The sequence below is a fragment of the Anguilla rostrata genome, chromosome 14 (genome assembly GCF_018555375.3).
Source record: "Anguilla rostrata isolate EN2019 chromosome 14, ASM1855537v3, whole genome shotgun sequence".
Classification (NCBI taxonomy): Eukaryota; Metazoa; Chordata; class Actinopteri; order Anguilliformes; family Anguillidae; genus Anguilla; species Anguilla rostrata.
The window spans coordinates 34774297-34787930 of NC_057946.1; the positions used below are offsets into that span (position 1 = coordinate 34774297).

Consider the following 13634-nt stretch of genomic DNA (forward strand, 5'->3'; position numbering starts at 1 on the left):
TGTGTATCTGTTTTAATTGGATGAAATGCATTGCTGGAGTTTTTTTTTTTTTTAAGTTTTTTTTTTAAGTGTGTGTTTCTGCTGCCATAAAGGTCAGGGTTGTCATTTTTCCTGATACAATCAGAAGAGGTTTCCTGTAGGCCATAAGTGTGTCTGGGGCCGGTTGACTTGTTAGCAGCATTATCTCTTGCTACCAGCCATGTTTTTCTCTGGTCCTCTGCCTCAGACGGGGCTGAAAATCAGCATTTCCTGATTTATCTGGTCAAAATAATCCCTGGTGCAAATGTTCTCTGTGGTGACTCATGCTCTACACATGGAAACGGTCTTGTTTTTGTCCATCTGTTGCTGCATTAATTTCTTTAAGTATTGCCATTTTAAGATGTAGTGCAACTGTGGATCAATGGTTTTTTCCTAGATGCTTAAGCATCTGCTGAATTGGTAGTAAAGCAGTTAAATGTACTGTATATTAGTGCTATATCTTGCTGCCAAGATGTGCTGTTGCTGGCCGATAAGGCGATTGTTAGGATGGAAATGTTGGAGGTCCCTGTTAAAGCCAAGTAGCCATAGGCAAATTTAGCTTGCATCTTAATTGTATTAATCCGACTTGCTTAATGGATATACTTATGTTTGATATACCTAATAACTGCCTTGCAAACTAGCCATCTAGCTAATGTTACTCAAGTTTGGTATTGCTCCTGGTATTGGCAAATGAACCTGGCTAACATGCGTTCCTAGCTCACTGGATTATTTCGCCTTAAGTTTCATTGACTAGCTAGCAATTCCTATTAGCAATGTACATGACTGAAAGTATTATGGTATTTCTCAACCTAGCTAAAATGTTTTCTGTCCTACCATTCCACATAGACTGGACCAGTTGACAGCAGGAGCCTTTTGCTTACTTCAAATTGATGTCTGACTGAATACATCCTGTTGGACTGGACTGACAAATTTGACTGCTCGGTAGCCTAGAGGACTACCAAAGGATTCATGACATCCCTCCCCGTGACCTCTCATCAACCTCTGCTTTTTGAGGGCCACAAAACAAGTTAACCATTAGTGATGGGTCAATGCAAAGCATGTGTTCTTGCTTTAAGGTCAGGGTTGGTCAGCCCGCATTGAACAGTGATGTTTGTTCAGCGTTTGACGATCTTATGTTGTCCCCATCGCAGCACCGTGCTGGACAAGCGGGATGAGGTGAACAGCCATACCAAAGTGATTGACAATGTGCAGACCCCCGTGGGCATCGCGGTGGACTGGATCTACAAGAACATCTACTGGTCTGACCTGGGCACCAAGTCCATCACTGTGGCAGACTTCAGCGGCTCCAAGAGGAAGGTTCTGTTCAACAGCGGACTGAAAGAGCCGGCCTCCATTGCAGTGGATCCTCTTTCTGGGTGACTAGCAACTCTAAATGTCCATTTCATCAATGTTTGGTTTGGTTTGGTTTGGTTTGGTTTACAAGCATTCTCCGTTTTCTAGATCCATATAATGAGTCTTTACCTGAACATTGATTTGAAATCCAAATCCTTTTTGGGATTCCATTAGTCTATTGGCACAATCATTTAATGTGCCATTTTTTGTAGAGCTGCATGTATATTATTGACACAAGCATTTTACTGTGGTTTATAAAAGGAGTAAATGATGATCCCTAATCAGTTTTGGGATTTCACTCATTAATTTAAACTCTGGTCCTGTAGACTGCACATGAATTTTTACTGCACATGAAAACATTCTTTTGTGGTTTAATAAGTGAACAGTCACTGGTGTATACAGCTGTTTAGAAAATTAAGCCAGACTTAACAAGGATCAGTTTATGCACATGAGCCCTCCAGGATTGGAGTTTGGCAGCCCTGTGCTATTCATATATAAAGAATGGTGCAGGTTTACCATTCTACTTGTTATAAATCCAGATTATGCCATGCATTTCATAGGCAGAAATGAATTGTTACTATGGGTACCAGCCCAAAAGTTGGTTTGTTCAGTCTTTGATAATTAATGGCCACTTGTGTCAAAATCGAATCTCTTATCTCTATCAGCAAAAGACCATTTAAAGTGCGACGTAACTCCTCATGATTGAAGTGAATGAAGGTTTGTTGAATTGGAAAATGCTGTGTAATCGTAAATTCTGTTTATAATGTCAGTTCTTGACGACTGCTAGTTTGCAGCCATGTTTTTAGATTAATCTGAATTGCAGCCTCAGCTAAATTCTGACTTGTCTCTACCATTGGGAGAAAGGAGGTATGTATTTTTGGGTCTGTACATTTTCTTTTGGGCTAAGGTATGCAAAACATCAAATTATTTTCAAGGTGAGGTTCCATAATTAATTTTGGCTGCTGATCCCTAGGATTTTTATGTTTAAATGCTCGTCGTCTTCGTAAAGGCCCACAGCCCACACACGGGTGGAAAAGATTGACACCACTGTGAATTGACCAATGTACCAAAGTTAGTGTAGAAATTTGCCAACCAAGGCAGAAATTTTCCTGAGTAGTAGACATCTCCACATTTACCATTGCCTGAATATGCCATTAACACTTAAAATGGCACAGCTTTTATAAATTAAAAAAACCTGCATTCTGAATCCACATCAAAAATATCCAAGTTAAAGGTTGCAGCAGTACAGATTCTACAGAGCACGGCAAGATAAATCTAATCTACTATGAAGAATCTTATTTGATATACAAATGTGTATGCAAGCATATTTGGAATATTGGAGGTTTGACTTCTTGATTCTTTAGCCTACCTACAGTCTGGAGGAAATCTGGCTAATACAAGGAGGTGGAGCCATCTCCCAGCAATGGTGCACATACAACATGCTAATTTAAGTCCTTGGTGCTTGCATACCAGGCAGCTAAGGGGTCAGCACCAGGGTACATTCAGAGGATCATCAGACCCTACACACCAGCCAGACCTCTCCGTTCTGCCACCTCTGGACGCTTGGCACCTCCCCCTCTTCGCGTCTGCACTTCCCGCTCCCGTCTGCTGTCTGTCCTGGCCCCTCGCTGGTGGAATGACCTCCCCGTGATGGTCAGAACAGCAGAGAATCTCACCACTTTCAAACGCAGACTGAAGACTCATCTCTTCAGGCTGCACCTCTCCCCACCCCTCCCTAGCCTATAGTTCAGCTCATTGTACCTAGCTAGGATAATTTGATTATGTTAGTGTATCTGGTAGGATTGTTTTTGTATGATTAGGTGTGATTCCAGTGCTAGTTTGTACTTTGTACTTGGTAGGATTCTTGCTGCTGAACAAGCTTACTCTACAGGGTTGGAGTCCTGATCGATGTGGTCACTTCTGGCACTACGATCCTTACTTCACTCTAGTGTTTCTTTTGCGCCTCTACATCTTGAAACCTATGCACTTGTTGTACGTCGCTCTGGATAAGAGCGTCTGCTAAATGCCTATAATGTAATGTAATGTAATGTAATGCATTTTGATTCGTTTATTTTTTATTTTTTATTTTTTTTATTTTTTATTATTATAGTCATGGCTTGGTGCTGCTGTGTTTTTTCCAGTGCTCTGGGTGCATCTGCATGGTTTCATTCATGAATAATCTGTAATCCTCCTGGAATGTGTCACTGGTCTTTGCCTCCTGGTCATTAGAGCTCTGTCCCTACCCCCCTTTTTTTCAGGTTTCTGTACTGGTCTGATTGGGGCGAGCCAGCCAAGATCGAGAAGTCCGGGATGAATGGAGTGGACAGGCAGGTCCTGGTTGCGACTGAGATTCAGTGGCCCAACGGGATCACTTTGGGTGGGTAGTCGCATGCCCCATTAAGGCATAACAGGGGAAAAAACCTGTGTTTTACCCACTTCAGCTGTGGAAGCATTTCAGCTGGAAATTGGCTGTGAATGTATGTTTGCCTTTGTGGGCGCTGCATTTGATCATTGGCCCTTTGTACCTCTACCCTGTAATCAATGCCACTCTTCAGCATCCCACTTATTTGTCGAATAACTTGATCCTACGTTTCCTGTGCATGTGGTTAACATGCTCAAGTCCTGTCCCTGAGACGAGTGTAGCGTCTGAAATCCCATTCCTGAAGCCCAGCTGCTGAATATATATGCAGTTGTAGCATCTTGTAATTGTATGCTGCTCAGAACCCTGGGACAGCTTGTTTTGAAGTGTAAATTGATTGGTAACTGAGCTTTCCAACCAGGAGAACCTGTTTTTTTTCATTAGCAGGTCTCTTTGAAGTGTAAGTGTCTGTTTAGTTCAGATGTACGTTTGTATCGACTGCAGATCTTATCAAGAGCAGGCTGTACTGGGTGGACTCCAAGCTGCACATGCTCTGTAGCGTGGACCTTAATGGTGACAACCGCCGGAAGGTTCTACAGTCTCAGGATTATCTGGCCCATCCCTTTGCCCTCACAGTCTTTGAGGTAAGGACCGAGCAAAGGGGAGCTTTTCCTTTTGATTTGTTACTGGTGATGGGAGAGCAATGTTTCATCAGACAGGAATAATTGATGCATCGAAATTCTCCAAATTATCTCTCCAAACTGTTCTCAGGTGACTTTTCAGCCATAACCTTGGGTTTCATGAACCTCATAATAGAACCCAAAAACAAAGCTCTCCCCTGCAAAGCAATGATTGGTTTACATCAGCAGTTTCATAAAGCTTTACTGCCACATCCTTGACTTAACAAGCATGCTAGAGTTGTCTTGTGGATATGCAACAAAGCTGTGGTTTAAGTGGAAAAGAATTCTAAGCCTCCAGCTTAATTATTCACCTTTAAACATCTGCTTCGCTTTGCTCGATTCATGTTACTTACAACCCATTTACTGTGGTGGTACAAATGTTGCCTGTTCAGTTTTTATACATTTTTTAAAATCAATCTTTGATAACCTGGCCTTCTAACTTGTAACACGTTGTACATTTCGGCAACATTATTCATTCTATTGGTATTTTGACCGCTTCTTGTGTACATCTGGACAAATGTCAGAGCAGGGCATCTCATTCTCTGGGTTTGCCATCTGTGAATTTTTCCTTTTTGGCTCATCAAATCTAATTGGTGTTGATGAATGAGCTGAGGTTGTTTGGAAGAGATGCAAGAAATTTGAGATGCATGAATTAATTTTGGGCTTTCAATCAAAACTCCTTTTTAAATGTTTGTCTTTAGAACAGCCGTTTCGCATCCGAAAAATCATGTTGCTGGGTCTGATGTATAGCTGTTGCTTTAAGATCCAATGTCTGTTTGATTTGCGGTTTGGGTTTAACATGGGGGACATCTGTTGGTTCATGGCTGAACTGCACCCACATCGTCTCCGCTGAGAACACATTCCTGCATCCGTTGTGGAACACTTTCATGGGCATATCTGGCTGCCTGTTCTCGTGCTTTATGTATTTTTTTTCCTTTCGTCTTTTCAGGATCGAGTGTTCTGGACTGATGGGGAGAACGAGGCGATCTACGGTGCAAACAAGTTCACTGGCACAGATGTGATCACGCTGGCCAGCAATCTGAACGAACCCCAGGACATCATCGTCTACCACGAGCTGATCCAGCTGTCAGGTGAGTCCAGCAGCTGTTTGGCCACTGGCCAGGGCAGAAGTGGCTGTAGGCCTTGTTGAAATGCTGGCGGCAAATTCCTGGAGTTTCCCTACAGCCGTCCATCATTCTCATAGAATTTTGAGGGAAATTGTAGGCATGATAAAATGTGGGTGTAAAAATCCAGACTTAAAAAAACTGGTGGTTGACATTCTTAACCTGTAAATGTGGATTTACTATCAAACTGACAGTACTGACAACTAGGTGAGTTTTGGTTCTGTATTCATAAAGCATCTCAGTCTGAGCACTGATGTGTCCAGTCAGCTTCTCCTTTTTTTATAATTAAGGTTAGGATATAAATATGCTGCTTTGAATCTACCAAGACCCAGAAGGCCTTCAAAACTGAGTAACCGTATCTCCCACGCTACTCTGTAGAACAATAGGCAATGTTGACCGAATGGAAGAAACTGTATGGATTGGGGTCAGGAAACGATTGACCTGGGGTTCATTTCAGTTGCTTATTTTATCCATGCTAGTTTCCTCTGTCCTTGCTTGACCTGGAAATTGTGGAAGGTCCCCCATCTTCAAGTGCATTCCAGTCTGTTACATGCTCCTTGGAGGAGCAAGAATCAAGGGGGAGGTTTCAGCAAGGATTCACAAGTGCAGCCTTTGCAGAAGCCCTATTTTAAATTTTAACAGCCTATTTTTAATTTATTCCTCTCTCCTTTTGCAGGGACAAACTGGTGTAACGAGAAAGGAGATAATGGCGGCTGTGCCTACATGTGCCTGCCGGCCCCCCAGATCAACAAGCACTCCCCAAAGTACACCTGCGTCTGCCCCCAGGGGCAGGACCTGGCCACCGACGGTCAGCGCTGCAAACCCGGCAAGTACCCAGCATGCCCCTGGGCACCCCTGAAAAAGGGTTAACCGCCATCCTCACACACACACACCACTTCCCCTCTGTGGGCAACCTTGCCAGAATGTTCTTCAAGCCCTATTCTCTGCCGCCCTTTTTGAATTTTAAAAGGCTGCTTTTTGGTGCTCCGTGTCCTTTCTGTGGTTCGCTCCCCCGCGTATTGATGCCTTCTCCCTTTGTGGCGTTTCAGACATCTTTGCCCTGACATTCCTCACTGTGGACTGGCTTTGATTGTCACTCTGCGCCTTTGGTCCCCTAACCAAACTCTCTGCCCCCACCCCCTCCCCCTTTCCTTTTCTCCCCCTGCGATTTCTGCTGCCCCCCACCACAATGAGCTTTTCTTCCCCCAGCAGATCTGGCCCTTTCCAACGTTTGCTTAACAGAGATGGCACTGCAGCAAGTGAAAATGCACTACAGAATAGACTGGGAGAAGGTTGGAGAATTGGGTGGGAGGGGGAGGGGGGGAAGAGGGCATCAAGGAAATGTAGAAACTGTCTTTAGCTTCTATGTCTGTTTACATGTTGTCTAGGAAATGGCTTTTCTGTTCAGCTCATTGAAGAGAATGTTTGGCTGAATTGGGGTGGGGGGTTCAGAGGGTCCCCTTCCATTGGAATATGTAGAATGGGGAAACCATGGCCCAGGATGCATTCACTCCAGTGGGATGAAAGAGTGGGAGCCCCCCCCCCTTTTTTTTTTTGTCTGAATCAGGATAGCAGCTTAAGCTCCCTTATTCAGGCTTTGCGCTCTCCCTTTTGACATTAACCGAAATTGCTGTCGCCTTTTGTATCTCCCTGGGAATGGGGTCCCTTTGTGACTTGGAGAACGCGCTATGCTACTGTCAAGGCCCAGAGCATCTGTGTGCATTCTGGGCTATCTGTGCAGAGTTAACGGTTGATGTGATTGTCACTGATCTACTCAATGTGTACAATTCTGATACTGAATATGGCCTTTTCTTTTGACAGAGCTGCATCTTTAGCATTGTGACAATTTGGCTGCTTTTGTATCTGATTAGCTATCCTTGATTAGAACATGAAGCATTTGAACATTTGTTCCTCAGCTTGTACGGGAAATGTGGGTACATTTATAAAGGGGGTGTAATGCTTCAAAGGGTTCACCTGTCTCTGTTACACATACCTGGGTTGGTGTGAGAGGCTGAAATCACTGTTGGTGTCCATCTGAAATATCATCAGGATCACGATTGGTGTCCTACCCACAGATCCATGGTTCCATCTCATTTTCATCTTGCACATGACCAAACATGAGCCTTTTTTGGTCTCTGGTACTCGCAGGAACTAATTTTAAATGAAGTAGGAAGTCTGGGTCTCTCCTTTCTCTCCTTGCTCTTCCCCTCATTTCCTCTTCAGGCTGTTTGCCATATGTGTTCTCACTTGAAATTGATGGATTGCCAGTTTGTGAATACGGTGGGGGGTGGTGTTGCGGCAGAACTAGCCATGTGATATCTGAATGCGAGAGTGCTTGACTGTTCCTCGATGGTACAACCATCCATCAACGGGAAGAAATCTTGACTTTTTCCATTATCTGCTAAAGTGTAACTCTTTCACGACAGCAGAGCCTTCAGCAGCCCCAAAGGATGATGGGAAAATGAGAACACGCCCCCCTCCTCCTTCAGGTAATGACTTCAAGTAGCACTGGCGTTCTTACCCCCCCCCCCCCCCCCCCCCAGTACTGCATCTGGACATTGTCCTCCTTGCAGTCTGCAGTGATGAGCTCAAAAGTCCGTTAATTAAATTTCACACCACAGTGACTTGTTGCTCTCCCTGTTGTGTTGACATGGCAACTAATCCACTTGGACAGCCTTATGAGACGGTGCGTGCCGTGTGGTAAACACATGGTGACCAACACTAAGGTGGCATTGAAGCCTCTGGAATGTGAATATAAATTTTCCGTTCACCTGTTGCTCAGTTATCCTAAAAGTTAGACCAAAGCAGCAGATGGACCTTGCTCGCCTCAAAAGTGGGCCTATATTTTTGAAGTGCAATATTTGGGCATATACCCTTGAGTAAGAGTACATTGCTTCTGTAAATATCCAGCTGTGTAAGTAGATTGTTAGGTGTAAAGCTTTAGGACCCTGTTACTCAAATCATGGCCCTCAAGGTCCAAGAACTGCTGGTTTTCCACCCTCCCTTTACCTGGGAGTCAGGTGTGAAGACACTCTGGCAAATCAGTAGCAATAATTGTTCAGTTCATTACCTGTGGGAAAAGAAAACCAGAAAATGTCAGCTTGTATGCGATATTATAGTATTGTAGCTTCATAACATAGAACCCTCATCTGTATGATCTGAAGTCATTAATTCTCTTCAGTCTTAACCTAATATTGACGACATGTTAAAATTTGGTTCAGGAAGCTCATCGAATCTGCTGGATCGAACAAATGGACTTTGTTCTTGATATGGTGGCCGTTTAATGTCAATGTTTCTGACTAATCTAAGAATGGAACAAGTCATGCCCTGGCGTTGGAAATGAACCTGAGTCTGTTGGTAAATGATCAATACTGCAACATTTTCTGTGTAGCTACGCTTTCTGGTTTGGTTATTTTCATTCGTGCTAACATGTAGTCAGTCTGTGCTTTTCTGAACGTCCTTGGCTGGGAAGTTATGTTTGAAACTTGTGGAGAATCGAGGGAGAATTTGGCTTGTTTGGATTCTTCGCTGGATGGGTCTCATAGCTAGAGTGGGCGAACTTGACTGAGTAGGTTGAATGTCCATTAATGGACAAAATTTAAATTTTCTATTCTGTACAAGTGACGCTCGCTGCCCTTTCTCATGACAGCCATACCTTCAGAGCCCAAAAAGCATGATTGGAAGGTGCAGACACGCCCCACTCGGCCTCCAGGTAATGACATAAAATGGCTCCTCCCAGCCTTACACCTGGACACTAGTTTTGCAGTCAAAGGGGGGTGTAGGGTTTCACATCAGTCACTTGCTCAGTCCCCCCTGAACAGGAGTTTGAGACTAGAGTTCAGCGGTGTTTCTGTACCATGATGTACTGATCACTATCCAGCCTTCTGATCAAAATGTTCAGTAGACTAGGAATGCTGTTCATGTTCATGGCACGGGGACGGTGTGAGAATTGATGGTGAACTCTGGTGGTTTGTTTGGGTGCTTCTTAGGATTGGAGTCTTTGTTTATATGGGCAGTCTGCCCAGATGGCCTCAAAGAATTCCCCATTTACCGTTTTGCCAGTTATGCTCATGATGGCCCTCTTTCATGACAGTGGGAGCGTCCCAGCCCTCAGTGCATGATGGGAAGGTGCAGACAGACCCCACTCAGCCTCCAGGTAATGACATTGAGTGGCTTCTCCCAGCCCTCTTCCAGGACACTGGTTTTAGTCTGTGCAGGCAGTCATGGTTCTGATTGGTCACATGCTCAGTCTCATTTGACCTCATTTGGATGGAAGGGGCCATTTGAGCTGTGTGAGGTGACTGGAGTTTTTGTGGCTCCAGGCTAATGCTGACAAGTGATTTTTAAAAAAAGGGTTATGCAGATAAGGATTTTGAGCTATGAATCTGTTGTGATGTACTGGTCACATGGAGTCTGTTCAAAATGTGCTGGAGGCAGTTCAGTGTGTGACTAAGGAACTGAGGGAAAATTGATACTGGTTTGTTTGGGTGCTTTCTGAGATTGCCCCAAGTTTATATGGGCAGTGTCCAGATGGCATCAATATCCAGACACAGGCAAAAATGTATTCCACCTCATTTTGAAAAATTGCTGCCCACTACCCTCTTTCATGACAGCTTCACCTTCTTTGACCCCAACCAACTATGATTGGAAGGTGTACACAAGCCCTGCTCTGCCTCCAGGTAATGACCTCACTTGGTGCCTTGTCCCAGTTTGCAGTGGCTGCTGAAGTTTGGCTTGAGCTCAGCTCAGATTTAGAGTTACTGTATGCAGTTATGGATGGGGGAGGGAGGTGCCTCTGGCTGTAGGACGGATTTCCTAGTTTGTGTGGGCAATGTAGCTGAGCGGGACGCTTGGTAGTTTTGTAATTAAATTTTTATTGCTGAAGCGCTACTCACTGCCCTCTTGACAGCTGCACCTTCCCCAGCTGTAAACTCTGACTGGAAGTTCCAGACACACCCCGCTCCGCCTCCAGGTAATTACACTGAGTGGCCAACCCTAGCCTCACACTGAAACACTGGATAATGTGCAGCCTGCTGAAGGTTCTGTTACTAGAACGAGGGGACATGGAAATTTAGCAAAACGTAAATTCTGTAGATGCATTTGGAAGAATAGTTTCACACTGGTCAATGTGTGGAATAGCCTGCCAGGTCACATAATAGAGGCAGAAACTCTGGGGATTGTTATTGGATACTATCTTGTCTGTTGGTAATCGGAGCACTATGTACAGTTTAGTCAGGAAAATGGCAAGTGTTAAAGCTGAATGGCCTCGTCATTGTTATGTTTAAGTATGGGTGAAATGTAATTTGTTGTTGAGGCCGATTGGGATGAAAGTGAGAAGGTGCAGTGACGAACTCCATCTCTGGCAGTTTTAGTCATTAAAATGAAGCTGGTTGCTAGATGCTGTGCCCTGTGAAATGAGCCGAGTAAGGAAGGTGGCATTGCTTGGGGTGAATACTGAGTTAGTCAGAATTTCAGCTGGGCTTGACAGAAAAACAGGATGTGGAACAAATGAATTGCATCACATTTTTTGAATGGTGTCGGGGAGTCAAATGCACACCCTTTTGAGGAGCATCTGGGAGGCAACTGCGTAGGTGTCAAGCGTTGTTATTGTTTGCAAAGTGTTTCATTTCGAAGGCAGCCTGCACTTATCGGTGTTCCATGTGAATCGCGTAAGGAATCCACCGCTGCATTAGACTTTGAACAACTTTGAGGGGGGAAAAATGTTCTGCGGCGTTTAGGACGTGGAGAAGGCACATTGAGTGGTATATTCTACTGTGATGCAAATATAATTTAGTAATTTGCCAATGATGCTTTTCAGAAGGGGTTGTACTGTGGGGAAGTGTTAGTATGTTTGTTAGGTGAGGTGTTTAACTAATTGGGAACTGCTTGGGGTCCTCTTTAGTACAAGTCTCAGCTTGTGTGGACAGTCTTCGTGGATATTAATTCTATCCACTAATTTGCACCTCCCCACTGCTAAAATGGTCTTTACCACCCTCTTTCATGACAGCTGCCTCTGTGCCAACCAAAAACTACAACTGGAGGGTACAGACACACCCCACCCAGCCTCCAGGTAATGAGTCGGGTAGTTCTGTTCCAGGCTTGAACTTAAGCACTAGTTTCACACACTGTGGTGATTGGAGTCTGGCTCAATGCTGGTAATTTTTATTCATTAGTTTTATGGGCTTATGCAGGCTAGAAGCCCAATGTTGAGTCATGTATTTTTGATTTACAGGTCACATGCAGACTAGGGAATCGGTTTAGCTTGTTGAATGAGAGATTATTGACCGTGACCTCTAGTGGTTTGTTTGGATGCCGTCTAAGGCTGCCATAGCTAATGGGCAGTGTCCCCAGATTGTATTAAAGTTCATTTGTGAGTAAAATAAATTTAGTGTTTTGCACAAGTGATGCTTACTGCCCGCTTTCACGACAGCTTCACCTTCTCCACCACCGGCAAACTATGATAGGAAGGTACCGAAATACACTGCTCCTCCTCCAGGTAATGACATCATTGGGTGCTTTGTCCATATCACTGGACAGTTTGCAGTGGCTGCTGAAGTTTGACTTCAGCTCAGTTCAGATTTTAAAGAGTTATGCTGTTGTGGGTAGGGAGATGTGTCCAGCTGTAAGCTGGGTTTCCTCCTGTAGCTTTCGTGCACAGTGTAGCTTAATAGGATGCTTAGCAGTTAAGTTTTATTAGCGATTCTCACAAACTATGATTAGACGGGTGAGATTTATTCCAGATTCCACCCCCATTGACTGGTTTTCTTTGGCTCTCATTATCAGTTTTGTAGTTTGGGTGTCTAAGTGGGCCCAGTATTCATTCATGTGTGGAAATTTTAGTTTTTCTCCACATTTATTAAAATGATTCTAACTGCGCTCTTGTGACAGCGGCACCTCTGCCCACAAACAATGTCTGGAAGGTGCAGACTCGCCCTGCTCCTCCTCCAGGTAATGACATCATTGGGTGCCGTGTCCATATCACTGGACAGTTTGCGATGGCTGCTGAAGTTTGACCTTCCGCTCTGCTCAGATTTCAAAGTTATGTTGGTGTGGACAGGGAGAGGTGTTTTCAGCTGTAGGCTGGGTTTCCTTCTGTAGCTGAATAGGATGCTTAGCAATTCATGTTTGTTTTATTAGCGATATTCACTCACAAACTACGATTAGAAGGTTCAAATGTGCCCCACAATGACATTGCAAGGCTAACCCTAGCCTTACCCCTCAACTGTAGATTTACTGCCTGGTGAGGAAGGGTCATTACTAAATTAGTTTGGACTGATTTTTCAACTTGTTCTGAACTCAGATTTAGCCTTATACTTTTAAAGTGGTGTGTAGATATGAATGCATGAGAGGTCCCAGTGTTGAGCTGTGCATTTATAACATGGTGTGATCATGCAGTTGGCTGTGTTTCAAAATGTCCTCTTGGCTGTGGACTTGTTTAAAGTCATTGGTCTTTGAGGAACTTGGTGAGGTTTATTCCAGATTCCACCACCAGTAACTGGTTTTCTTTTGGCTCTCATTATCGGTCCTGTAGTTTGTGGGTGCCTGAGTGGGGTCAGTGTTCATGTATGCAAATTTTTAGTTTTTCCCCATATTTTAAAAATGATTCTCACTGCACTCTTTCATGACAGCTGCACCTCTGCCCACAAACAATGTCTGGAAGGTGCAGACTCGCCCTGCTCCATCTTCAGGTAATGACTTTGGGCAGCTGTTCCCACTCTAATAGGACCTTGTAATCCCAACATGCTTTGCAGCCTTCAAAACACAGCAGGTTTGCAAAGGTTTTGACCACTTATTAAAAACGGAGCAAGTGGATAAGCAGGGGTGTCAAACTCCAGTCGTGGAGGGCTGCAGTGTCTGCAGGTTTTTGTGGTTTCCTTTCACTCAGTAGCCAATTAAGGCTTTGAGAACATGGTGTGTGGACTCTAGCTAATCAATCCCTTAAATGAAAAGCACTGAGCCAGCAATACACTGCGGCCCTCTAGGACTGGAGTTTGACATCCCTGGGCTAGGATGTCGTCATAGAAGAGAAATGGGTGGAAATTGGCAAGGTCTGATGGACAACTGGATTAAACGGCCATCGTTTGGACTGCGTTTGGCAGT

At 44.2% G+C, this 13634-nt stretch overlaps 1 protein-coding gene across 32 annotated transcripts in view; it reads left to right on the forward strand.

Moving 5' to 3' along the window:
• vldlr (very low density lipoprotein receptor) overlaps positions 1–13634 on the forward strand; it is a 42857-nt gene that overhangs the window by 24740 nt on the left and 4483 nt on the right. For 3 of the 32 annotated variants that reach the window (XM_064309318.1, XM_064309320.1, XM_064309322.1), the window contains exons 11-16: positions 1170–1394; positions 3630–3748; positions 4235–4374; positions 5360–5501; positions 6211–6360; positions 7961–8023. In XM_064309318.1, coding sequence (XP_064165388.1) covers positions 1170–1394; positions 3630–3748; positions 4235–4374; positions 5360–5501; positions 6211–6360; positions 7961–8023 — 839 coding nt within the window. Of the gene's footprint in view, positions 1–1169; positions 1395–3629; positions 3749–4234; positions 4375–5359; positions 5502–6210; positions 6361–7960; positions 8024–9183; positions 9247–9627; positions 9691–10147; positions 10214–10419; positions 10507–11541; positions 11605–11964; positions 12031–12422; positions 12483–13162; positions 13223–13634 lie in introns of all 32 variants that reach the window. The other 29 variants (XM_064309319.1, XM_064309321.1, XM_064309323.1 and 26 more) reach the window with 23 other exon arrangements.